Source organism: Buteo buteo, chromosome 11 (assembly GCF_964188355.1).
Source record: "Buteo buteo chromosome 11, bButBut1.hap1.1, whole genome shotgun sequence".
NCBI lineage: Eukaryota > Metazoa > Chordata > Aves > Accipitriformes > Accipitridae > Buteo > Buteo buteo.
In genome coordinates this window covers 14,956,702-14,984,679 of record NC_134181.1, presented here as the reverse complement: position 1 = coordinate 14,984,679, position 27,978 = coordinate 14,956,702, and the positions used below count along the sequence as shown (strand labels likewise).

The 27,978-nt window shown below is 38.8% G+C and overlaps 1 protein-coding gene and 1 long non-coding RNA gene across 3 annotated transcripts in view; one reads left to right on the top strand and one right to left on the bottom strand.

Moving 5' to 3' along the window:
* Positions 1-20,391, top strand: part of LOC142036707 (uncharacterized) — a 21,808-nt gene extending 1,417 nt beyond the window's left edge. The window contains exon 3 of the long non-coding RNA XR_012652208.1: positions 20,156-20,391. This is a non-coding gene — a long non-coding RNA (uncharacterized LOC142036707). The remainder of the gene's footprint in view (positions 1-20,155) is intronic.
* Positions 138-27,978, bottom strand: GPT2 (glutamic--pyruvic transaminase 2). Of its 2 annotated transcripts, none has more exons than XM_075040163.1 (11): positions 27,271-27,977; positions 16,713-16,802; positions 15,109-15,217; positions 11,265-11,398; positions 9,095-9,338; positions 8,257-8,336; positions 7,556-7,692; positions 6,683-6,857; positions 5,707-5,862; positions 4,524-4,636; positions 138-3,288 (listed from the first exon to the last, which is right to left on the bottom strand). In XM_075040163.1, exons 1-11 carry the CDS (start codon positions 27,610-27,612, stop codon positions 3,198-3,200), a joined length of 1,671 nt encoding a protein of 556 aa, XP_074896264.1. In that variant the 5' UTR covers positions 27,613-27,977; the 3' UTR covers positions 138-3,197. The 2 variants fall into 2 exon arrangements, with proteins under 2 accessions (XP_074896264.1, XP_074896265.1); XM_075040164.1 differs by lacking the exon at positions 138-3,288 and adding an exon at positions 3,305-3,789 and having other exon boundaries at positions 27,271-27,978.

The window sequence follows — 27,978 nt, the reverse complement described above, 5'->3', positions numbered from 1 at the left end:
TGCCAAATGCATATAAGTTTAGGGAAGCAGGACTAGCTTCCCTTTCCCTAAACTTCATTTTCTTTTGAATTAGCAAACAAACGCCGCTATATTAATTCTGAGGTGTCTCTGCAAAAAGACAAGATTGTGTTGCTCTGTAAGTTTAATCTCATACAAGCTGTGTAAGAAGATTTTAAAAAGGAAACAACTGACAATACCAAACAAATCCCTCACCAAAGCTTTCAGGCCACAGTTGGTCAACCTTAACTGACTGATCCTCTCTATGAAGAAAGAAGTCTGGCTTGCTTAACTCCTGGTTGCAACTCCTTACATAAAAAGATATGATTAATTATGAGCATAAAACATGCCTAAAACCACCTCTGTACAGTTCTGCATTGGTAAGGAATAGTTTTGTGGTAACAAGTTTGACAAATTTCAAGTCCATAAATTGGAGTGATGCAAAAATTAATGATCTGGTAGATTGATTAAAGTAAATACTAGTTGGAACATGAAGTTAGATGCCTCATAGTGCAATCCAGCAAGTGTTGCTTCAGTGACATAGGAGATGGAGAACTATTACCTTTTTTTATTTAACATGTGCTTTATTATTTGGAAGTCTCATACATCTGAAGTACCATTGTAAGGAGCACCTGTAGGAAAATCAAACCTAGAAGCATGCATTTGAAAGTAAGGATTGTCTGTTATTAATGAAATATTTCAAAGACATTGAAAATAAGCCTCTTCTCTTAGCTTTACAGGATTGTTCCACAAAAATGCACATTAACCTTATCACAGTACATACAAATATTGTAGATGGACAATAGAAATCACCACCCTTCCATATGAGATGCATCAAGAACAAATTGTTATCCCTTATAATGTCAGAAACAAAAAAGGCACCATTAGAATGTTTAGAAAAAACTCGGTTTATGCCATTGTATTTTGATTTAAAAGTGTAAGAATTGCTGTCCTGACTTAAAACAAAAAGCCTTTCACACCTGTAAATTATCATTAGAAACTTGTAAACCTTTACTTTTTTTCCAGAATTATCAGGTGCAAATGCAAGGCAGATATAAAATCTATTGACTTATTAGATTACAAATACTACCCCATGAAAAAGCTGTAGTTAGAAAAATATAAAAAAATATTCTAACTCCCATTGTTAGATCTTAGCTTCAATCTACACTGCATTACGAGTCCAAAGCCAGATCTGATTTGGACACATTCCTTGAATAGGAAAGTGCTGTTTGTCTTATTTTTACATCAATATTCTGACCTCTTACTACAGTTTTGCTTTCTGGATTTGTTTTATTAGTGCATATTAAGGATGCCACGTGGAGACTGCTAACAGATAAAAGGTTGTATTTATCAATGGATAGTAGCAATGTTAAGTGTTCTCAGTCTGCTCTCCTTCAAGAAGTCCATTTCTCCAAGGATAAAAGTATAAATTTTTTTCTCCAAGCCTCCGTAGTAACTTTGTGTAGCAGCGTGCCATTTTCATTTATGAACCTATGACCCCGGCAGGTGATTGAGAAGTACTAAATTCTTCTCACAGACTTCAGTAAGAAATTGTGACTATACCAACTGCTAATGCTACGTCATAGACTAGCAGCTGCCTTTGCAAGGACAATTATTGGCAACATCTCTTGTCTTCCACATGTAATAGATTGGCACATACTTTATCCATATGGTGATTCTCTAGCCCTTGGCTTTAGTAAACTAGATCAGCATAGGATGTTGAACCAGCTACAAAGGCAGCCTAACAAAGTGCTAGTAGACATTAAAATGAGTTTACTTCTAAATAATAACTTAAAATTAATGACTAGATTAAATGAGATATTCTTAATGTGAATAAACTTTGTAAATGCTGAGCCTAAGCCTGACAAATGCTAATGGTTTCATGGCTGAGTACTGGAAGCTATGTTCCTTCAGTCCTTTATCGGTGCTAGCAGAAGGTGTCCAGGTTCCAGCTCCAGAGAAACAGAAGCCTTCTTTTGTTGTGCAGGGAAACTTGACATAGATTAGTAGAGTAATACAGCTGTACTCCTAGAGAGTGACCTGGTTTAGCTGGGTTTTAATAAGCACTCAGGATTGTTTAGCCAGCAGTATGACTCTGGAAGATTTAAGAGTGAGCTGTATTATTGTTACCTTTATGCTTGGTGCAAGACATTTTCCTTTAAATACCTTTTCCTTTATTAGAAACCACCCCCAGCATTTCTCCTGGTAACATTTGTTAGTCCTTGCCAGTTCAAGCTGGATTTTGGCCAACGGGTCTCTCAGTCATGTGGTTCCAAAGAAATTCTCTCCATAGATAAAGCAATTCTGAAATAGTGTTGTATTTTACCCTATTTGAAAGGATTGACAGTACTGACATCTGCTTTGAAACAGTAACTTACTATGTTCCATGTATATAAAAGATGTGACCTAACAGGAGACTCATGGAGTTGTTATGAGAGGAAGCGTTCAGTGCTCTTATCTTATGCTGGGATAATGTGTTGAATAGCATATGAATAAGGAGCTATTTTTCCTCATTATGTTTCAGTTTCATAAAAGCAGGGTTCAAGCAGACACCATGTTTACTCCTCTGATCAAAACTGTATATTCCATTCAGATTATGGTGTGATGGCAGGATTTCTTTTTAACAGATGTTCACAGGTATCTGCACACATCTGCCAAAGATATATTTTTTTTAAATAAGCTCGCTGTACCTACATGCTTAATCAGATTTGGAGAACACTTCATACTTAACAACAACAAAAAAAATTAAACCACACAATACCTATAATGCAGCCTTTTGAATTTTTGTTTAGTAGAATTTTAAGATGGGAAACATGTTCCTAGCTAAACAATTGCTCTTGGCATTTCTCTTTTGTAAAAAAACCCACATAACAGTAGTAATTTTAATGAGCAACGCCCTTCCCCAACCTATGGAGTCAAAAGTTCACAAATGTAACTTCCAATCAAGGCACAAAATCATTTACTGACTCTTCCTTCTCACCGCTTTCTTCACATTCTCCCCTTCCCCTTAAAAAAAAAAATTGGTATAACAATGTCTTCTTAAATTTAATAGTCCAATAAGTTGTAGCAGTATCTGAGATTGTTTTTATCTATTTTGAATTTAGTTAAATTAGATGAACAGCACATTCTCAGCACATCTTTGTTCATTTTCTCCATTCGCCTCGAAGGGGAAGGGATGAGGGGAAAAAGCCACAGTAGTTTCATGCATATTTTTCAAGAAACTTTATGTGGAAGTCTTTCACTTTCTCCAGTAGGATCTTCAGCTTCTCTACTGGAGGAAGAATGGTCATTCTGAAAAATAATATTTAAAGGAAGAAAAAAAAACCCAACCCATATTATCTTCAAAACAAACTAAACTGTGATCTTTGCACAGATCTTGATTAATCTCAGGGCACAGCTAGTAATGTGTTAAGTTTAATATCTGTTTTGATGTGATTCTCTTATTTTCTGCATTTATGCTTTAATTGAACTATACTATTAAACCAGAACAAATGGTTTCAATTGGTTAATATATAGGAATTCAAGAATTGTTATTTTCTGTTGAGTGATAAAGAAGGTTATCAGTAAGAAATAACAGCAAGTCAGTTTCCATTTTTGGGGCAGTTATGCCAAATTATACCCACTTTTTTGAGCCTTAGGGCCGGGCAGTTATAAGTAAATGTACATTTCTTTTTGAATTGAAAACTTAATTCAGAAGCATTAAAACAATGCAACATCCCACACTGCAGTTTTTAGTCCCTTTATTCCTTCTTCTGCATCATCTGAAAATCATGTTAAGTATGTATGCAGGACCTACAGAACAAAATGTTTTTCCCACACTGTTACAGGAATGGACTCACACTATCTTTTTCCTGGAGCTGCATGCACCCAGATATCTAACCCAGCTGTCTGTGTTGCAGAACTATGATTGCTAAAGGCACCCTCTGTTATATTGCTTCAGACCAAACAAGACTAAATTCCATTATAAATTCTAGCTATCAGTGGCTTGGCTGGAGTAAAGGGCTGTTTATTGGAAGCAAATGCAATAGATTTTATGTTCACAGTTTTGGTATTAGAAGATTTAGTCCAACATCTTGTTTTGGTAAAGTGGAGAGTTATTCAGCGTGTTTAAGGAGCAGATCTATAGGGAAGATATTGCACCTTTCATGCAGTTTCTCCATATGGAAACACTGTTTAATCTTCCCTCCCCCAGAAGAAAGCAGGGGAATTTTTGTAATGCCTTAGCCAACTTCAAGATTAGAGTATAAGCTATTATCATCGTTTGTATTCGTTGAGAAGGCATTTCAAATGTCAGTGTATAAAAATAGAATAAAACTATGTTAGCAAGCTGTGAAAAAAATGTAAAAACCTGAACAGCTCATTTAGCAGACCAGGTCTTTGACCTAGTTGTCAGTCCACAGAAAATGTCCAGCAGAAAGTAAGACAACATAAACTGAAAAATTTGTATATTTAATCAGAAGAGAAGGTACTGGGATGGTACTTAGCTTATTACAGTTCATTTGATTTTAAACAAACAGAAACTGTACCTGAAATGGTAGCTTCCTTCTCTTTGGCCGAATCCACTTCCAGGTACAACACATATTCCAGTCTCTTCCAGAAGTTTCATGCAATAAAACATATCAGGTGCCATTTTATGAGCCTAAGGGAATGCATACTTTGGAATTATTGAAGCCCAAATATTCCAAATATATAGAATTTAGTGACTGCTTTTCTTCCTGAAACCTTATCTTACATTATTAGTTTCTTATTCTGTTACTAAAGAGGATGAAGAACAATTGCTAATGGGACAGTTCACACTGTGAATTAAGTAACAATACTTCACAGAGGAAGAAGGCTGAAGAACCTGCACAAAACACCAGCTTCAGAAGAAAGGTTTTAGATATTTTTGGTTTTCTCCTTGACTTGCTTGAAACTTTTTGTCAAAAGTCTCAAAATCATACTTAGAAAAATCTAAGCCACTGACATTTGACAAGATGAAATTAATTTGAGAGCTGTGTGTTCCAGTTCTGTTGGCAGTTACTATGTTTTTCCCCTGAATTATCTGCTGACTAGAAAGTTTAATAACTGTGGAAGTTGTAAATACATGCAGGTTATATGCCTAATCAAATAATCAGCTGAAAAACAGCCCTATTTTTGTTCTCAGCTATGCTGATAAAATTCCCTTTAAAAAATGAATAGTACACATTAGGTAACAGAGCTCTCGTTAGGAACAGAAAGACTTGTCATTTAGTAATATAGCTTACTGACCCAAATACCAAAAGGTATTGTACAGAAATAAAATTTGTAGGGAAACCTCCCTCCCTCTTTCCCACACTTGCTGAATGGGGCTTCTTTTGCAGGGTCAGTAGCACACTGCCATTCACAATCCCTGTCGCACGTGCTGGCCTACCTAAGCCAGGCACAGGCAGCAATTTGGAATCTGCACAGGTCCAGCTAGTTGCCCACCCTGTGATTTAATCTATTTAAAACTAATGTCCTTGGGTAGCATTCTCAACCTGGAAGCTTTACCACTGTGATGAAACACTCTGTTTGGTTTTCCTCTCTTAAAATAAAGGTCATGTTATATTTAAGATCATACGTAGTCAATGAAGTACTGCTTCTGTAACTACATGAGCTTACTCTATCTCTGGAATAAAAATTCATCATTAGAAGTGGCAGGCACAAGTGTGTGAAGGTTAAAATGGATTGGGGTTAAAATGACTGACTTACCTTTGCTTCCTCAATGGCTTTGGAAGGAATAAAGATTCGTGGGAAAGCATACATAGCTCCTTGAAGTGGATTGCAGTGGATTCCTGGTACCTTGTTAAACATGTCTTCTGTTAGTTTGGCTTTTTTGGCAAGATTGTTCAAAACACACTCCTTTTCCTGTTTGAAAGGAAGGTGTTCAGTTTGATGTATTTGAAGTGGCAATAAAAATGCCAGAGAAAACTATGATGCTTCAAGAAGCCTTCCCCGAATTAAGCACTTTTAGGGCTTTGCTGAGCTATTAGAGCAAATGATGTTCCTAATTGCAGTCATACTCTTAAAGACAGCAATGGAAAAAGGCATTAGCAGGATAAAACTACAAAGTGTTGTAGATAGATAGACAGACAGTAACTTGCAGAAGTCTCTATCTGCATGCCCTCTTCTTACATTCTGCCTTCTGAGCATCCACTTTTGGCTATTTTTAGAGACTGTTAGCTGAACCTTTGATCTAGCTCAATACCATCATTTCTTAAGCCAGATTCAGTTTCATTTTTACAACTGAGAAACTATATGTATACTTTAATACAGAATACCATGTTCAGTATATAGAAGCACTGGATACCTAAGAATAAGGCTGATTTTATAGCTCTATTTGAACTTACATTCCTGTTTACATTTTAGTAAAAGCATTATTTAGTAATTTTTTTGCCATGCTAAACACAGGAGAAAAGTTGAATTTATCAGCAAGAAAGATGATTTGATAATGCCGTCTTAGCTTTTTTTTGGCTCCTAAACAAAGGAACCATAAAAGGAATAAAAAATATTTTTAGAGGTAGTCATACTGAGTTAATTTAAAATACGCTGCATAGTTCTGTAAATTGGTGTTACTACAGGATTGTCCAAGAAGAAAGGAAAAAAGTCTGATCTCTGTGCATATTTTGAGTTCACAATACTTAGGATAGGTTTAGGAAATGCACAAAAGAACAAGCGTGTTGCTGACCTTTATGAACTGTGAATAAGATTCTTCTCCAGGTATTGGAGGATTCACTACAATATCCATTGCTGCTTGTCCCGAGACTGGAGGACAAAGGCGAACAGAAAGCAGCTTAACAAGCTGTCCTTTAATTTCTGGGTGCAAGTTAATGACCTCCATGTAACCTCCTCTGTAGCCACATCTGTGATTAAAGTGAACAGAAGAGATCAGTTAACCTTAAGTGTATAAATACTAGAAAAGCAATGAAAATAACAGCAGAAGTGAAAAGACAATAAGGATCTTACAATATGTAACATACAGGTTGTTGAAACAGCTGCTATACTGATAATGTTTTAAGATGGAACTAAATGATATGTCATTAAGCACTAGTATCCCATACAGAGAAAATTGTGTACATGCAGCGTCCCTGTTAGACAAGTTAACGATTAACTTGGATTGTTTGCTCTTCAGAACAAGAGCATATGGCTGTAGCAGCATTCATTTAATCAGAAAATTCTTTTTCTTCCATCTGTTCCTCTTTAAAACAACCAAACCCAAACATTTGTATCAAATGTCCCAGTGATTCTTGAGCTGTTCCCTTGAATGTTGGAAACTATTTTGATTTATCACAGGTATGGTTTAGGACTGTAGGATTTCACCTTTGTGGACTTGAGGCATTAGATGTCTGAAATAAATACACTTATTATTTGGTGGTTTGAAAACCACTGAGCTAATCCATTACTCTGTGCTTTAAATGCTTGTTTTCCTTTTCTTAATAGTTTTTAGTTAAAATTAATAGAAGACAGTGGATTACCTTCAGGTCACTAACATGAAATGGCTGTCCAACCAGATTAATGAGGAAGATGAAATAAAAAAAACCAACAACTAAAGCAGACTTACTCGCCCATGTATCCCTTAGAGGTGGAGTGAAAAGAGGCCAGCTCAACATTGTTATAGTACTCAGGTCCCATCTCATACAGAATCTTTTTGAAAGAATGAAACTGGCATCCTTCAGAGTACACATTGTCCTGGTAAACCTGAACAGTCAGAAGACATTAATGTGCTCTGTTCCCCCAAGTAAGGATAAAAGATGGCCTTTTAGAGAGCCAGATCTGAACTGAAGAAACAGTGGTAACACTCAAAGCGGTAGAAGACACAAGGTTCTTTGTTAAGTAATAGTTACTGTAATGATACATTTTACCTCATGTGGCCATACTTAATAGTTTAGCCTTTGGAAGAACAGTGAGTTTCTTTGTATAATTTAACCTTCACTTGTATGTTTAAATTGATTTTCCTTCTGTTTCTTCCATTTGAAGTGGTCCGAGTATCACATAGGTTTTTAGGTCAGTTCCAGCAAAGTTCCTCCTTGTGTCTCCTTGCTTGTGCCCCCTACACTTTCTCTCTAGTTCAAATCCAGATCAAGCCACCTCTCATATTAATCCTCTGATATTAAGCATCTTGCATGTTTGTTCACATCTTAATATGACAACAGAGAATCTGTTCCCTGTACTTAAAAAATACCAATACCGCACATGGAACAAAATTACACCTCATATGTGTACTCCTAGCTGTGCTTTTGAGAGAACAGAATATTCCATTACCTCATCAGCCAGAAGAAAAAGTTTCTCTTCCCAAGCAAAGTGTATCACATCTTCAATGCACTTTCTGTTTTGCACCTGTCCTGTAGTTTGGTTTTCAAAGCAAGAAGAAAGTTAGTGGAGCATATATATGCAAATCTTTTTGCCCAGACCTAATTACACTACTAGCTCTTCAGTAAGATATCCCTCTTTCTCAGAAAAGTGCTACTGATTTTAGAATTCAATCCACTAACTGTGAAATTAAGGAAGAGTTTTGGAGAAATTATGGTTCAAGGTAACTTAGTCCATCTTAAGCAACAGAAGTGTGAGATACAGTAATCAATAACTTATTAAGAGTAGTCTATATAACTGATCATTTGAAATACATGCATGATGGTTAAGTGGGAGCTAGTTTCTCACTAATGAACCTCAACTACTCAAAAAACTAAATTCTTCTGAGGGAGGCAGTGGTTGCCACTGAGTTCAGAGTGTATTTGTAGTCATTGCCTCTCAGAGGCAAGAGGCTCCAGGCCATGTCAGAGACAAGATCTTTGATAAAGACCAAAAGTGACTGAAAGTCATTCCACAAGTCTGCAAAAGTTCAGTGGAAGCAGTGGCTTCAAATGGGATCCAGTGAAGCGAACCTGCTCCCTCCTCTTTTCCCAAATCCCTGGAGTTCCATGATACTGAAAATAAGTTTCTAAAAGTATGACATACTGACCTACTTAGAGCACTGATCTCTAGAACTCAGGTTTACATATTTGATAGGTATTGAGGATTTGCCTGCAATGTCAAATGAATGAAAGAAGAAAAAAAATAAATTGGTCTTAAACCCCATCCATTACGCAAAATTGCTATAGACCTGTGGGATTTCCGGGGTTGATGATGCAGAGGACCTTTGGATTGCAATATGCCTTAGCTTCATTCAAGGAACGGCGAAGTTCATTCACATTTAGAGCCCAGCAATTTTCTTCATCCAAATAGTAGTTCACCTGGATAGCATCTAGTTCAGATATGGCTGCTGAATATAAAGGATATTGTGGTATAGGGATCATCACTCCTGTTCGGGATTTTCCACCTCCTGAGACCAGGATCTTTAAAATTGTCTGGAGAAAAAGTAGGAATTTAAAAAAAAGAGTCACACACCAGAATTAATAGTATACTCTAGAATAAGTTACTGATCTTCCTTAAAAAATCTAGCATACAGTCATTTTTTCATATCAAAGGGCATTTATTTCAAGTTAAGTTACTGGCTGAGTGAGGATGGTCTAACTCAGCTTAATGGAATGCCTCTGCATGTCATGGCTTCTAAAGATCATGTCTGATCAACTGCAAAATTTAGGAAAAACATTCTGAGCACAAGGCTAGAGGGAATGTTGGAAACAGGAATATCAAGATCATGATTTTTCTACTGTGCCCAGTTGTAAGCAAAGAAGCCTCAGCTAGTTGTTGCTTGTTGCCTTCCACTCATTTTATCTCTCTAAATGAAAGAGGCCAATAAATAAAAACAGAAATTAGAACTGGGGCCTGTGGAGGTTTTCCTTTGGAAGAGAGAGACCTGTTTTAGATTAGGAGCAATTGTGGCCAGGTGGGAACAAAGTTAGAGACTCACATTATGGTTTCATTTTCAAGTAATAGAAGAGACCTAAAGTCTGCATGTCTTGGGATGGAAATATAATGTATCATATGTAGTTTATGCCCAGAAGATACAGACAGAAATGTAATGCTTGTGCTATGGTCAGTCCAGAGGATTTACCTGTGCCCACTGGCTGTGTGTCTGTGTGTGTCTATGTGCAGGCTTTTTCCATGTGAATTAAATAAAAGAGTGCTTTTGGTGCAGGAAGTGGAGAGATTTCTTGCCTTTATAATCAAGGGAGAACTCTGAAATACAGGTGCAATCAAAGCAGGCATCCTTACCAACATGTAATTGATAGTGTAAAAACAAAAATACCTCTTCAGATATAACAGCGGTATCCTTTAAGTTTCTCATTGGTTTTAGAACAAGATCTGCCTTGTGCCTCTCATCACATACTAACTCAGCTGCTAAGCTAATGATTTATAATCAACATAATTTTGTACCCACCACTAGTTGAAAAATACCAAGCATCCAAAATGTATAATCAGGACCAAATGCAAACTTAAAACTTCTTAATACTCTCTGTCTCCCAGGTTATGAAACAATAGTTGTTTTATCCTTGAAAGTGCCAAATAATGAGACTAATGGTACTTCTGACTTTTCATCACTGGTGAAAGCAAATAAGCATGGTACAGATTTGATATGCTATGCTGCCATTCCTGACAAGCTGCCAGTATAACACTTGGCATCATAAACTCTGGACAGCCAATTCACTAAACACATCTGGAGAACTGTTTATGTCAGAACATTGTCATTCTGAACTCTGCCACTAGATGTCATTTAAAAAAAAGCTTTTAGAAACAAGCTATAAAAGGCTGCCTTAATAAAAGCAGTTATTCCTATCTTAACTGAGGACCATTTTTGAACCTTGGTTGAAGCCAAACCCTGAAGTTTTTCCCAAACAAGCTGGCTACTGAAATAGATCTTTGGTATTTTCACTGGCATTAATCTGCACTAGCAGAGAGTTTGCTAGGAAGAAGAACTGCTGAGACTTCTCACCTCCGAGGTCATTCCCTCTTCTCTTTGCCACTGCTTCATGCCCTCTAATTTTCAGTGCTGATGTATCTTAACCACTGAGGACACCATTATTTAGTCTGAATGTTTTGAATCTCCTAAATTTATATTTAGGCACCTACATAGTTTATACTACCTTTACAAAGGGTACAAGTTAATATATATTAAGAGACTTTGTCTCCACGTGCCTGTTTCTTGGCTGGCATCTTACATCCACACAATTGGGTGTATTCAATATCCACTTGACGTGACTTCAGCATCTGTCAGATCAAACTCACAGGAGTTTGTGAGACCAGATGTTGAACAGAGATCTGTATTTCCAAAGGTAACTGATAAATTATAGTTTATACCAAGAAGAGACAGGTTTAATTTTAACACTTACAGCAATACCATCACTTGCCCCAGTGGTAAGATATATGTTATCTGGATCTGCAGGAACCCCTCCATCTCTTCTTTCAATATATGAAGCAACATCTTCACGGATGCAATTTATACCTTGACTGGCACTGTAAGATCCTGTAAAAAATAATGAATGAGATGAAAATCGAGTACAATGAACATCAGATTTTCTGTTTGCTAGCAAAACTCCTGAGCTAGTATTGTATGAAGTAGTTTGTATATATAAGGGCTTTGGATCCCCAGGATTGGTTTGTTTGTTTGTTTTTTCAAGGAGTAGGAGAGGGAGTTGGTTTGTTCATAGACCAAAAGAATTCCTCTGGAATTAGACAAATACAGTAAGTATCACTAAAATACAAAAATAATACACTGGATTTGTAAAAACTAGGATTTAAAGGCTACTTTGAAGACGGGGACAGCAATCCCATTTTGACTATCTCCCAGTTGCTTGCTTTCTGTTGAAAACCACTTCAGAATGTCAGCCAACACCTATTTAAGTAATGGGAACAATGAACAGAGATAGCATGTACAATAGAAAGGAAAATAACTTCTTCAAATCCATGACAAAAATAAGATTTCTATTTGCAATATGAAAATAATATAATACCATTTTCTCCCACAGTCTAAAACCCCCCAAATCCTGAACTGTTTCTCTCTTCCCCACAGCATCTCCAACAACCGCTTTTCAGTTACTTGTAGCAGAAACATCTGGGATCACCCCAATCTATAAGCCTCGTGCAGTTTACAGAGCACAACTAATAATCTTATATAAAGTAAGATGTTAGATGTTTGTGTGCATCATTGCTGAGCATGTGAAACAAATAAAGAGTAAAAATAAGCCTAAGCCAAGGTGAGGAATGGATTCAAGCTATGAGGCCTAAAACTAATGGACAATGAAGTGACAAGTGTACATCTAATTTAGAACACTGTCATGAAGCTGCAGAATCTTCTTTGCTTGTTGGGTGGAGTGGAATAATTGTGCCTGACTTAACTCTCATCGCTCAGTTATATGCTAGTAGTCTGCCTGATAATACTTCTGTGAAAGCATAATTTATAAAGACAAAGAATCTTTGCAAGTACTGCACAATTGCATGGGACAAAATGGTAATTCAGGGCACAAAGTTCCCTGATGTCCCAGACATTTACTTTTACACGACTAAAAGCTATACTGGGTCTTTGACCACAGATAGGAAGCTGCTGTTAAAGTGGGAGAGCAAACCTAAGCTGTCATTCTGTCTTGTGCTCTGTTGAGGGCTGAGTCCCATGACTCAGTGAGGATATACAGAAGACCTGAATTCAATTTTCAGGTCTTCTACACTTAATTGTACTCAATTGATAGCTTTGACTAGAACCCATCTGTTTGTACTGTGGGATGCAAATAAATAAACCCAACCCAATAAGCTGCATGTGCATATATTAGATATTTTTATATATAAGAGAGGGGTCAATTTCTCAACTGCCTGGAAAGATATGACAGTTATCCCACATGCAAAGTAAGTGAAGTCAAAAGCATCCCAGAGCATTTGAACGCAACAGAAGTTGAGGACATATCTGAGCCTTCATACATGGTCTGGGAGTAGCAAGACTCAATACTATGAGTAGGGTTTTGCCAAATGAATGTTCAGTGGAAGTGAGGTTATTCTAGTTCATAGCCAGAAGTCAAGAAATTCACATTAACTTTGCAATTAATACATTTAAATAGGCCACTATAGATGTGGGTACAATGCTTCAAACAGTTTGACCACAGCGAAGCCACTTCTGTGTTGGATTGACAAATTTTTTGAAAATAAGGTTTTATTAGAGCACAGCATAGCACTTAAAGCTACATGGAGGGATCATTTTTGGACCTTTGCTTTTTCCCAAGAAAGCCAATTTCTCCCTCTCAGCCATGAAGAGAACAGCAGTTGTCAGACTACCAACAAAGTGATAGGACTAAGTTCCATTCAGCTGCACATCCACTTGCCTCAGACTGCGTGTTTATGGAGTGCTGTGCAGAGGCTGATGAGCAACTGAGGCCAAGAGAAGGGGCTGATTTATGATACTGGAGACAGGGAGGGTGGAGAGAAGGCATAAACCAGTACAGCAGGTTAGTAAGGTCTACAGTGGGTTTAGTTTTCAGGGATTTAGAGGGACAGTTGTTCTTGGTACATACCATATTGGGAAAAAAATCATTTAGACTCCAGTTACTTACAGAACTTCAATTTATCTATCCACTGAAATTAAAAGGGTGTATTCAGAATGAGCATCTTATTTGAATACTGCAACTGCGTCAGGCCTACTTCCTTAGTGTCTATTGAGCAAATTACTTGAAATATATGATCTGCTGAAAAGGAGATTTTGTACAGACTCAATGTATTTCTAAAATATCATGCAAGGCTGAATTCCTTTCATTTCACTCCAGCATGGGGCCAAGACCCAGCATTCTGAGAACTCTTACCATGTACCTGAATTTGAAAATTGCTACAAAGAAAGAATAAGGCAAAATTCAAATGTATCCCCAGTAACTCTTAAATGACAACTAGTACTATGTGGATTAATTGTTCCAAAGTAAGCCAGGAAAGGAATTAATGGAGCTGGAGGAACTTCTCAGTTGCGATAAATGTATTTTTAATGTTCTACATTAGAAACAAACCCAATGCAAAACAGGTGAAGATAAAATACATGCTGTATTAGGCTGTGTTGTTAGGATAGTCCAAGGCTGAAGTACTGCTAACGTAACCACTATTTAGGTTTTGTTTATTTTATTGTTTCACAGCACCTATTCTCAAAATATGCTAGTGCAAATAGGCACTGCAATCACAAAGATTAAGAAATATACCAATTACTCTAATACGTACTCTGAAATGTTACTGTTAGCCTACCTGAAAGAAGGTAATTAAGTGTGCCAGATTCTTTGCCGTACCCAGCAGCTGTAACACTATCTGCAGAGTAGAAATTCTAGTGGCATTTCCCAGGTACATGTAGGCAGTACAGTTGCTAGATGATAAAGAATTTGTCTCTTCCATTTCCTCTCTACTGAATATGCAAAGTTTGTACTTATTTATGTGTATATTATATGTATACTTTTGCAGGAACAGTGATTGAATAACGGAATTCTTTAGTTCTTTCAAAGGTTATTTTACCTTAGAGAAATAGGGCTTTAACATCTTCAGTTAAAACTATCTATCTCAGCTAAGTAAAAAGCTACCACCTTTCAGCTGTGCAGCTTTCCCTTTGCAGAGCATTATCACCTTGGTACTTCAGTTTCTGATGCCTCAGTTCATATCCTAACAAACATAGTTGGACTGATGGTTCAAAATTAAGATACAGGACTATGAACTGGATCAGCTGAGATGGACATATATTGTTTGTTGATACCATTATTACAGGGACAGTAGACTCCTTGGCAGAGAAACTTCTAGAGCTGATAAAATTGTGAACAGCCCCACCTAGACTTAGCAGGAGACATAGCTGTCAGAGCCCAGGATTAACAGATGTCATAAAAACAGTAAAAAGCTTCACTAGTCCTCTCCAACATGTACTTTTCTAATACAAAAAAGCTCAGCATTCTGTTTAGGGTTATGCCTAGATGTTATTTTGGTGAGGGCTCCATAACTGTATAATCCTCATCTTGTCCTCTTCTGTGACAAGCCTCATCAAAAATTTGCACTATTAGTCACTGTTTATCAGAAGGCCATGCTGTGAGCTCTCCCCCTATCATTTTGCCCTAGGCCATCTCCCATTTGACTTGTAATCATATAAAACATGATTAAGAAATTTCCGCACTGCAGGTATTGAAACTACCCTTGTTGATTGTAATAGCAACAGGAGCAACTGAAACAGATGCTTACCTAAGCTGTTTCCTCCACAACCCTGCAAAATCCGTCTGGCTCGCTTTTTGGCATCTTCTGGAAAACTTGGGCTGTCCAATAGGTTTGGGTATGTACACAGTGCCACTACCTAAAGTGCCAAGAAAATGTAAATTGGCCACTTCTCAATGGTTATTTTAAGTTGGTAATATTACTGTTAACTTTTGTTGGAAATGAAGATCACAAATACTAGCTAATTTTAAACAAAGGTTATTGATGAAGAGTTTGCAGTTATTTTTTTAAGGTTAGTGCTTACAGAAGTGAAGAAATCTTACTGGGTTCCAAGTCCTGCTGATAAAAACCGTTACAGAATTATTAACTATTTGTATTATGGACAGTGAAGAATGGAGTCCAGTTGAGCTATGCATAGTGCAAACACAGTAAAACACAGTTAATTATTCATATATTATCTCTAAACAGCTCTATCCTCCACACTTTGTGTATTACTAGCCCACTTGTGTATTACTAGACCACTTGACCAGAAATCAAGGGTCTAAATATGAAGCAGAACTGAGAAATATGATCAAATTTTGAAGTCCTAGTTGCATGTTCTAGTAATCCTTCCCCAAAATAACTTGTAGTTATTACTAATTTGAATTTGCGGGAAATATTTAATTAAAAAAGAAGTGGTGATATAGAACATAGTAAAAGTAGAAACATGACCTAGCAGAATTAAGTTTATGAAGCAATGTAAGACAGAAAGAATCTAGAGGTCTTGCTTGAGACCAGCTTAATTTGTTCCAGTTTCTCTCTCATTTTTATGCTTACATGGTGTAATATGGATAGGCTGTTGTTGTCTTATCGGACAATGACTAAAAGATTAGTCCATGTGTGCACACAGTCATGGGGAGAAAGGATTTCCCATTTGCCCAGTATTTTCTTTAATAACATCGGATCTGATTTATTTGTAAGAAGCTCTGGTCTTCCTAGTTTGCTGACAGTTTGCTGTATAGCTCTATTTTATAACCTCATCACCTGAACGCCCAGTTTGATACAGCTTCAGTTTGTCCTGGGACTCTCTGAATTTACATTATTATAGACTGAGGATTTTACATGTGTGTGTAAGGGATGGTCAATGAATAGCGTAATCCTAGTTTTAAACCTTGCTTGTGTTTTAGGAATAATATACAAATGTGGATTCTGTTGTAGTCTTTTCTAAAAGCTAACCTACCAATTAGCTTGCCCAGAGCTAAAATGTGCAAACTCAGCAACAGTACAACTAGTTGTATCCAACTGTGTGCAGATCTTAAAGTATACTGTCAGATAAAGAAAGGCATTTGCTTTTTTCTTTGAAGACAACCACTTTCTTTTTTGAAGTGCATTATTGATAATGAATGTGCTGACTGGTAACATAGGAGAAGTGGCAGGAGAAAGTATGGATGGGGAATGATCTGAAAAGTAAGGAAAGCTACTGTGTTGAGGGAGGACACTCAGCAAGAAAGGTATAGGACTTCGTCTCAGAAATCAAAATTTGTAGTAAGTGCAGTTAGGGAATCATTATACTGATACACACACATCAGACAGATTTTAAGGCATTCTTGGTAATCTAATAAAAAATCAAGGATAATATTTTATAATAAACTTACCTGACGGAGAAAGGTGATTGGCCTCTGTCCCATGGCATGTGCATCTCCAATGTTGGCTTTAATTACTTCAGTAAAAGGTTTTTTGATTCCCTAAAAAGAGATAATTCATAATGTATTGTTAGGGCTGAAGTAGATGATAAAGAATTCCTCTTTTTTGGTATCTGTCATATGGCTGTAACTAAACAGTGCCTAATCTCAGAACAGATAGAGTGTTTAATGTAAAGCTTAATGCATTTCTTAAACAATACTGCCAGTAAATCTTAAATGCTTTACAGAAATTATGCTAATTGTGACACTTTTTTAAATGATAGGCTGGCTTTTTTTTTCTGCTAGCTACAAGTAAGAGATTGCCTTGCCTGGAAAATACACATTGAAGTAGAAAAGATGAAAAAGAGGCATTTTGAATTGTCAGTTAGAGCAACTTGTTTGATACACCTAAGGGAGGGATGGATCAGTCAAAGAGCTAAAAAGATTTGAGGACATTTGAGAAATCCACCAACAAAAGAAACCTCAAGACCTTTAGTACTTTTTAGAGTAAAAAGAGTGAAGATACTGCTTTCTTATTTATTTTCTATTTAGATTAAATATTCATTGTGTGATGACCCCACTTTTCCATATACAGGTGTTTTACAAAGTAGATCACAGTGAGGCTCTATATGATAAACAGCAGAAGTGCTAAATAATCACCATGAATATTTAAAAGCTTCCTAATCTCTGAAATCTGAACAGACAGCTATTTTTCCTGTGAGGAACTGAATACATCATGAGAACAGAGGGAAAACAGTTGATGAATGTTGATTAGCAATCACAGCTCTTTAAAAAGCAAAATAAAATAAGGGAAAAAAGGCAAGGAACTGATTGGTAGAAAAAAACACCATTGATTTAAATAAGAAAAGATTAACTGAAAGTAAAGGCCAACATTACAAGAAGAATAAATCAGGTAGGCAAGAACAAATTTATAGCTTTTCTAATATATATTAAATATGAGAGATAGTAGGGAGGCCTTATAACAGTGACGGAATTTTCATGTGGACTAATGAACTGCAAAATTAGACTGATTAGTTTTCTGTACAAAATTACATATAACAAACTGCTGTGGCTGTGGACTGAACTCACAAAGCCTCTTCCTGGCCCATGTATTTACAGCAAGTTATTGGCTTTGGATATAGAACATGTGGCTGGCAAGCCTTAACTAATTTTTGCTTTTCTACCATGGATTATGTGTTGGACTTCAGTGACAGACTGGAACCCAGATGTGCAAAGATAACAATGACCAAAATATTAGTAGTCACCAGGGATACAAATTCCCAGATTTGGAGGTTTACAGCTGTGTCATGTGGCCGAGAGGTTATGTGATAATGGGATTCAAATTCCCACTACAGATCTAGTCCCTAATATAACTGATAGCATTTAGGTTTTTCTTTTGAAATTAAATAGGTAGTTAGAAATGTCTTGTCTTAAAACAAGACAATTGGATTTACATCATCCTGACTCAAAAGGGTCAATTTTATATAAAAACATTCACTTAAAATAATTGAAAGTGACACACTGACTCCCTCAAGTCATTTGCTTTTATGTCTGCTGATCTAAGTGAGTGCCTAGACAAGAGTGTATTTCAACCTTACATAAAGAATTAGGAATAGGGATGCCAGATAAAGATTACAGGTATCTGAGGCTGAAGTTTAGCAATTTATGAGAAATGCAAACAGATAGAAATAGGTTCTCTTCAAACTATCTGGGGTCCACTGATAGCACAACATTGTTTCATTCTGATTTACAAATAAGCAGGAAAAGAAAGATACATATAGAAGGAGAACAAATTCAGTTTGCATGAAATTAAGAAAAATTGCCACAGATTTTGGTTATATTTGGTCCTTCTTACAGCACACTGAATCAGTGTCACTAGATTTGCACAGTAATACAAATTTGTTAAAGAATAAGGGATGCCTTAAGTTAGGCAGTCTAAAAAACCATAGCAGTTCTCAGCAATAAGATGAAACAGAAATACCCTGTTTTACCAAATTAAAACCAGAACAAACAAAACCCCTAACAACATAAATATATTATGTTAGACAAATGAGATGGTTTTGCACAAAAATACTATTGTGATCTGCAATAAAAAGTAGTCGCTTCTTTGGTTAGTGAAATGCTGAAAGGTACCCTGCATTTCATAATGTACCTTTGGAGTTTTTATATATGCAGCCTTTACAACAAAAGTAGCAGACCTTTTTGGTGTTTGTGTCAGGTTTATTGTAAATAATGTTGTAGCTTATTAGCATTGATACCATCCAGATCTCTGCTAGTGCCAAGCTCAGTGTTTATGCCATCACTGCCTTTGGGCATCAACTGTGATTATATAATCATCACCTACTCCGTAAACCCCACACTACCTTTGCTACTAAAATAATTGATCTGGAGAAAATAGCAAACCACAGATAACAGTTTTCTTACTGTAAAATCCTGGTAGAGAGGGAACAATTAGGTTTTCTGTGTTGTACACACTGTTCCCACATACCTGCTTAAAGGCCCATGGTCCTCTTGACTAACTTGTGTTTCTTGCTCTCAGCTACAACAGCTGTTGCCCTTTTTCTCTTTCAAAAGAGAGATGCTTTTTAAATAACTGGGCCCTTTGCCTTCCCTGACAATGAGTTCATATCAGCAATTGTTTAGAGCTGTCTTCATGAGATTGACTATATCCCCTCCTAGTGAAATCTAGAAAAAAATTCTTATGACTATGTCTTGTCTTTTTCTGTTACTTGATTTCCAGTCTTTCTATGAAAAGAAGGAATACCATAAGTTGTTCAAATTTAGTTTTGATTCCTCCAGAACAAAAAGTTCCATCTTACCATTTCAGAGAGAAGGAACAGGAAGCAGTAACAGGCAAGAACAGTGTTGAATGCTAATGAGTTAAAGTTTCAAAGCAAGAATTATCAGAAGCTGGCATCAATGGGAGTCTAGACAGTGCCTATGACTCTCTACTTAAATCCTTAAGACAGAGTGGTATTAGTCACTAGTTACTTGTGTCAAGGTTTCTGCTATGGTGACGGCACTGATGTGCATGGGTATCCAAAGGAAGATTAATGTCAAATACTTTCTGTAAGGTCTGTGAAAAGATCTGCGTGAAAGGAGGAAGTATGAATGTGATGTTGATAACCTCAACATCAGGTTGTAGAACAGCAGGAAAAGTGCTGCAACAGGACATAGTTTGTTAGGGCAAGATTTATTTCACTGCAGAAGGCTAAGCAGTCTTTGACCATGTCAGCAACATGCCAGTGCTGAGACAATTTAAGTCCCTGGCAAGCCAAGGAACATATGGGGGGAGCAGAAACTAAGCCATTGGAATTGTTTTGCTTTCTTCTAGTGATAGAGAGCTGCCCCCTGCCCCCCACCTCTCTCTCATCCCCTCTCATTCTCTTTCTCTCACACCCCCCACCCCCGTACAGGCAGGCTTTCAAGGTGTGTTCTAGAGGCAGTCTGACTGGACTGTAACTGGCCTCTGCCAGCAGACAGAGATTTGGAAAAGTGAAGCTTGCAGAACAGGAGCTCTAATAACAAACTCAGGAGCAGTAAGTACCAGATTGATACTCATGTCTACTTAAGAGTGTATGAACCACATCAAGGAGGAAAACCAATCCCCAGCCCTACAAAACAACCACTGCTACAGCGTTCTGCCTTTGGTGGCACCTCACACTGTCCTAACAACATGATTCATCTCCATCTTGGGAACAAAGCCAATCTTCTGCCATTCTTTTGAAATTGTTAGCAAAGGGACTAACTGTGGTAGCCATTTTTAAAGCTGAAGAAGCCATCTTGCACTTTCAAATTCGGATCTAAAGCAGAAAATATAAAAATGTGTTCACTTTTTTTTTCAGATGCTGTCTTCTTGATAATGAAAGGATTTTAATGGAATAAAGGAATCGTCCCAGATTTGGAATAAGCTCTTCAGAAATTAATTCCTTCAGCAGTTACTTCTGTCACTCTCCTCTTCTCAGAGGAAATGCAGTCTTTTAAGAGACCAGATGAAAAAGCTCTGAAACCTGAGCAGGTCAGACAGGATTATTCTAACAGCTTTATCAGTGTTCCAAGTATCACATAAAGTGGGGAGAAGGCATTTTCATATGTGAACCAGAATTCATTGATGCAGAGTCAATACAAATCTTTATGTAGTTAGCCAGGTTTGGAGAAGCTTCCTCTTCCCCTTCCTTCTGGGCCTCAAGAAACCCAGCAGGTAAGGAGTACAGTATGAAATCATGAACTGTCTCTCAAGAAGAGAGTCACCATGCAAGAAGTGTTGGGAGAATTATTTGATCAAAGAAATGATATGATGCCAGAACATACACTATTCCGAAGAACTAACATGAAGGCAGTGCACTGCCAGGAGCTGGTTTGTCTCTTAGGAGTTTTAGTATGCCTGGACGTTCCCTTTACAATGGTGCCATTTAAGAATTCTGGCAAAGTGCAAAATAACACTGTGCCCAGAGAGAGTAAAGAAGGGTGCAGACTGACCTAAAGCTGTCTTTGCTAAAGTCTTCACGAAATTTCAAAGGAAAACCCTCAGTCTGTAGAGAGGCTTGTGTGGCTTGGATTTGGTAATGGCAATAGGAAAGATTTGAAAAGGTTTCCCCTGAGGAGGCCATGAAAATGTGAGGTGCTTTTAATCCCAGAAGAGCAACATGGTATTTCAGCTATTTCTGAATTTCAGAATTTGTCCACTCTTGGCTGCTCCTCATTGTTTCATTTTCATTGCCATTGCTTTGTGCCTCCTCTTGATGGTTGTCAGGCAATAACACACTATGAAACATTGTGCTATTTCCTTAGTATAAGCTGAGTCTGGTTTTGCGTGACTTGCACAAACAAGCTGTATAATAAGAGAGCTGGCAAAACCAAACATTTCAGTATAGTTGAGATCTATACTGTAGTAGCCAAGTTGCTTGCTTGCCCCCTGCCCCCAAAGGGCCGAGAAAGCACTACCTAGAGGCCCTTAACTAATAAGGACTTGAAGGCCTGAATTAGCATTCCAATCTTTTTATTAAAACAGCTCACAGCAGAAAAATAAACCTGACCTGCTTACCACAGAGTAAGGCTTTGAGTTTGTGTTATTCCAGATGACATGAATTGTTGTTGGAAGAAAGGAGAAGGCAAAGTCTGGATTTTGACTTGAAATGGCAGTGATGACTTGCATGCCCCCTAATATTAGATGAGAAAATTGGTGGGGCTGACCATTAATTGGAAGATCTGATGCAGGGATTATAGAACAGGAGTTGTCCTCAAGTTACTTTTGCCTTATACATTGTTCAAAGTGCATTTGCATTCAGAAATTTTGCCTATGTGAATAAAGCCCTAGATTTTAATGTGGCTGTAAATGACAGAATTAAAATAATGCTTATTAGAAGGAGATTAGACATTAGGACCCTCTTAACTTGAAGACCTATTTGAAAAGGGCTATTTTGGAATAGATTTTGCTACTGAATTCAACAAGAAAAGGTCAGATAACTGGATCTTGTGGACTGTGTGCTTCTGAACATATGAGTTTGGTAATCATACTCTTAAAACTGATATTCTTTCATTTTCATCTGCAGTAGTTTTTGCCCTGTTAAAAAACATGGATTTTACTACAGATTTGCTTCTGTATGCAACATGTACAGGCAACTGAGGAACAACAGTTCTGTCTTAATGAGGTCAACTGCTCTTGCCTGGAAGATACTTTCTTAGTGTGCACACAGTCACGTACTCAAAGCAGAAAATTACAGGATGGTAATTTAAGCTTAACATCTTTCATTACTGGGTATACAAGTCAATCTGGTATCTTTTTCTTGGCATGTCAAATTATATTTCTGCATGTCATTGTCTAAACTGTGTTATATCTTTCCACAACTCCCAGGGACACAGTCAACTTACATTTACAATTAAGTCTGGATTCTAAGTCAGAATTTTTTTCTATTCAATTTAAAAACCTGAAGAATTAGTAAAAAAAGAGAAAAGCTCTACAGTCTTTTAACCAAAATACTTCAGCGGAAGCCGCCTAAGATTATAGCTACAAAGTAAAAGGGATTTTGGTAGTTTTATTATCTAATAATAAACCAGTGACTTGAATAAGCATGCAACAAGAGCCTGTAGTTATGCAAATGAAAAACATGGGCACAGGAGATGAGTGTACAACCCTTTTACTGTAAAAGTAAGTCAGGCTACAGTGGCTGTTCAGAAAAAAAATGGACTTCAATGTGTAGAGACTGCATAGTGCCATTAAAGGCACGTAGTTCCAGACCCAGTGGTGGAATGTGCTAACCACCTGTCCTGATCTGAAGGAACTTTCTACATGCTACCAACATATCTCTGCATACCATCCCTCTACCCCTGTCTGCCCTACAATTCTGTTTCAGTAACTTGAAAGTTGTGAACAGGGACCTAATGTTGTGTGACTTACACTAAGCCAGGCACAGTTTCCAATGTTATGAGTTGACTCGTGGATCCTAAAATGCTGTTTAATATGGACACGCTTTGCAGGCATGTGTAAGCCAACTTAACCTGACATAGAACTTGACATTATGTAAAACCTAAGCAGGAAAAGGGGAAAATAGGATAGTGTAAGTGGAGAGAGATCTCAGGGTAACAGATATGAAGGGACTTTCCATAACGAGGTCAATTAAAATTAGCACAAATGCAAAGTAACAAATCAGGTACATGTGCTGTCTGTGTAAAGATAAAACTAGCTTGTTATTACTGATTAAGTAAAGAGAAGGGCTTTGTCCAGTGACTACATTATTCTTGCATTGAATTCATGTTCAGGCTAAAATTTCTAGTCTGAAATGTAATTAAAATCAATACTTGATATGGTGGCCATCTGTTAGCAAGTCTAAAAACAAGGGGATAGAGAAAAGATCTTATTTCTTTGAGTTCTATTGAGAGTATAATAATTTATTAAAATATGCCTGTGCTCTAGCTTGCTTTCAAAAGTTTCCAGAACACCAAGGAAAATGGCTGAAGTCTGTTCTTTCTCCATGTATCACCTTAGTAAGCCAGAATCAGCTGATTATTACCATTAGCAAAGGGGAAGAGAAATCAGGTTTTCACTTTTGAAGCATGACCCAATTTCAAAATGATTAAAAAAAAAAAATTCAGAGAAGTGATTCAAGTAAGTGATTTTGCATAAAGATTTCCAGCTGGAAAGACTTAATGTAGATCAAAACCTTGATTTTCCACCTAGATGAATACACGTAACAGGCCAACAAAATTTATGAAATCCAAGAATGGCATGCCCCATCTGTACTCCTGAACTATCAATCTTATTCTGCTTTAATAGAGTATTCTAACTTGTCACTTACATTGCCTTAATCCTGAGCACATTAGCTGAAATTAATGCCTCATTTTTATTTACCTTTTTAAAGAACTATCCCTTAAATTGCCTAGTTGGAGACTTCTCAATTACCATCTTAATCCTTATTTCTATGTGCACTGTGGAGTTACAGCTCCTGTTGTAATCATTTGCAGTTAATATACAAAAGAAGCAAATGTCAGATAGAACAACAGAGGAACTGCTATTCAGAGTCTGAGACAGCAGAACAAAACTCAAGGAAGATGAAAGCTTACACTGTGCAAACAGCTTCAAGTTGCTATTTTATAGTCTACATAACAAGCTGTGTAAGTTATGTAAGTATAAAGTCTAACTGAATTGAACGAAGTTTAAGCAGGGAGAGCCTCTATTGCATCTGATTAGACAATGTCTGCATTTAAGATGCTTCTAGTTTAGAAACAAATGACACAAAGGCATCTTGGCAGAACAGGACAAATGCAGATTTACTAGTGGGTATATCATTGCTTCACCTCTGCTTGCTCTTGCTACCACCAGCCAGTGTAGCACTTCCATGTCATACTATGGAGTCTGTGCTTTCATGCCCATCCAAAGCTACTTCCCCATCATATGTAGTAGAGTTGCTGTGGGGCAACCGTTTTGCTGTCAGTGAAAAGTAATCATGGATCTAGGTATGCTGTGGGGCATCACCTTTCTCTGACAACTGCTTCAGCCTCTTTTCTTTATCAGGCAGTGTTAATTCTGCTGGCAGTGGTTGACCTAACTCTGTGAGCTAAGGTTGAGAGAGATGAAAAAAGTAGTTGTCCAGTTTTAATTAAAAGTAAACAAAGACGTGCCATTGACCTGTGATCACAGAGAAGTCAACTTTAGACCAAAAAATACACATTTAGATAACCTGTATTTCAATTATAAGGAACCTAGGTACTACTCAAGGCTGTATACTTTACCAGACAGTTTGATTAAACAATAGAAGGAATAACAGTACTTTTACCAGAAAGGCAAAGAGGAACGAAAAACTTGAGCAGTGTGGAAGAAAAAGTCTTTTAGCTGCTTCCTTAAGTTGATTAGTGTTCTCTGCAGATACACTGCTCAACTTTTGCAGTAATACTGTCCTCCTTCCCTGCCAACAGGGAGGTTTTTGTTTGCTTTAGTCATCTTAGTCACATGTCTATGAATGCTGGTAGCCATTGATAATATTCCATGAGACTGATTCAAGAAAAAAACTTCCAAATGGAAAATGCCATGTAAGCAGGGACAAAACTGCCATAACAATCTTTTAATAACAACTTGCTCTTGCATTTTTCAAAAAGCGCACAGAAGATTATTCTCTCTGCCAGTGACTCAGCTGGTAATTGAAGTAAGCAGGGGAGTTGGGAGGAGTTAGTGAAGATCGTGTTCTATTTGCTTTGTCAAGTAATATCTCCTGCCCTGTGATGTTAACTTGAAAACAAACATACTCAGTGAGAACACTGGAAGATTTTATACTCTGGAAAATGCACCTACTAGAGAACCTAGTTGCATGAAGTCAATGACACCTTTATAAACAAGTTTTAAGGCAAAAGCAAGATGTTCTGAAATGAAATCTCCATCACCACTCTGAAGTTTTTAAGTAGAATTCTAAAAAAGAAGCTGTTTTTAATAATTATTGAGTTAGACATAAGTAATTGACATATATAATACACAGTGAGGTGAAAACGTGCTTCGCCTTCTAAAACAAGGGGAAGCAAGTAACACAAAGACCAAACAATTAAAATAATCTCTTCTCATTAGCATTGCTGTGGCCCTGTTTTTGTTCAAAGCACTTTATATATACTAATCAAATTGGTCTGCAGTACCTGTAATAACATATTAGCAAGACTTTCTAAAGCAATGAAGGCAGGGAATAATACTTGAAATCATAGAAAAGTAACTATGCCAGATGCTTTATTCAAAACAAAAATAAGTGAGTCCTCATGCTGACAGGGGAAGCTGTGACGTGAACAGTACAACCAAAAACCAAGCCTGAATTGCTAAGAGTTTGGGTTTTTTTCAATGTTAAGTCTCAATATTAAGATAAGGAATAAGAAAAAAACATGAAGAACAAAATATAAGCACTGACTGATCTGGATGCTTTATTTAGTACATTTTGGCCCAGACCCTCAGGAGTATCTTGTGTCAGGCTTTATTGCCCGATCCTCCTAAAAGCGCTAACCACCTAAAACCTTGGGCAGCATTACCAAGCGTTTGTGCTCGGAAGGCTTGTCCTCAAGCACCTCAACTTCTGCCATTAAGAAAAAAGAAGCCCAGTGTCGGTGGTGTCCTCAGAAAGCATTAGTCTCCCCGGCTCTGGAAAACCCAGAGGCAGAGGAGTGCTGGGTGAGGCTGCGGAGCGGTGCCGGGGAAGAGCTGGGTCCATCTCACGTGTTCGGAGACCGCCAGTTTCAAAGGTGTCTCCCTGCCCCGGCGAAGGCAGTATCTCTAAAATCCTCAGGAACGCTTTAAACGCTTTATCAGTATGATGAAAGCTGGTCAGTCACCCTCTTGTATGACACAAAGGACGTGGGATTGCAGCAAAGGGTCAAAGTGGCTGAAGAAATGTAAACACTGCTTTATGAGGGTATACCGTATTTGCCTTACGCAGTCACTGACACGAGATAAACAGTAGCCGAAGGGCGGGTTTCTTTGTTTTGTGCCTCTCCCGCCCCCCGTGTGAAGGGGCGCGAGTGCGGGGGCGTCCCGCAGCGGAGCGGGACCGGGGCCGGGGCCGGGGCGGGCAGGGTCGGGAGGCGGCTGCGCGCCCCGGCCTGGCCCCGGCCGCTGCCGCAGCCCCCCGCGGGGAGAGCGCGTCCGGCCACGGCTTCGGGCAGCAGCAGGGACGGGGGAGAAAGCTGCTCGCGGTCCGCGAGTTTTTCAGTCGGTACGAAGCATTGCACCAGCAGTCGCAGCGCCACCGCCCCCCGTGCCTCCCCCGACCGCCCGCTTTCCCGAGGCTTCTACAGGGTCGCGTCTCAGTCCCGAGGGGTGTCAGCGGCCCCGCCGGCCCCAGCACCTGCCACGTCGGCCCCACTGCCTGCCGCGGCCCTGCCGAGCCCCCCGACGCCCCAATCAGGAGCGGCGGCGGCGGAGGAGTGCCCCGGGGGCAGGGCCAGTGCGGGCGGCGGCGGGCACGCCGCGGGAGCGGGCGGCGCGGAGCGGAGCGGCGGGGAGTCCGCCCTGCCCTGCCTTGCCTTGCCCTGCCCTGCCGCGCACCCCCGGCCGCCCCTGCCTCACCTTCCGCAGCTCCTTCTCGATCTCGCCGGCTTTAAGGACGATGGGGCCCCGCACTGCATATTCCACCGCCTTCACTTGCGGGTTCATGGACTCCAGCGTCAGGATCTTCTCCCTGCTCGCCTTCTCGTTGATCTTCATCGCGGAGGCCTTGGCAGCGCTGCTCCAGCGCACCGTCCCCTCCCGCGCCGGCCGCGGGAGCCGGGGACACCGCAGCTGCCGCCCCGCCGCCAGCGAAGCGGCGCGGCGCAAAGCCATGTCTCTCCTTCCGCTTCGGCAGACCCCCGGCCCTTTGCAGCCCAGGCTTGCCGCAGTTTGCTTGGCAACCAAGACAAATCGATGCATGGTCTTTCAGGTAGTTCCCAAAGCAAGGTTAAGGATACTAGTGCTGAGGATCGGTGGATTTTGTAATCGGAACCGGCAGCTAGTAAGAGGCACACGAGCAAGAGATGCAGTCAGAAGAAACGCCGGAGAGCTGGCACAGTTACACGTACATGCTCGATCCTCCCATGTCCAGATCCTGCAAACTTAATTGCAATGGGTCCAACTGATCTTGCAGCGTTGCGATGCCACCAGAGGAGCAATAGATCCCACCATTGCATCAGAACAGCGTTGCGGACCCCTCTCCCCAACAGGAGCGGCCGCACTAGTGCTCCGGAAGAGTCCCGGGTAAAACCATCCTCCTCGAGCCAGCGCCGGCAGCCGCCCCTG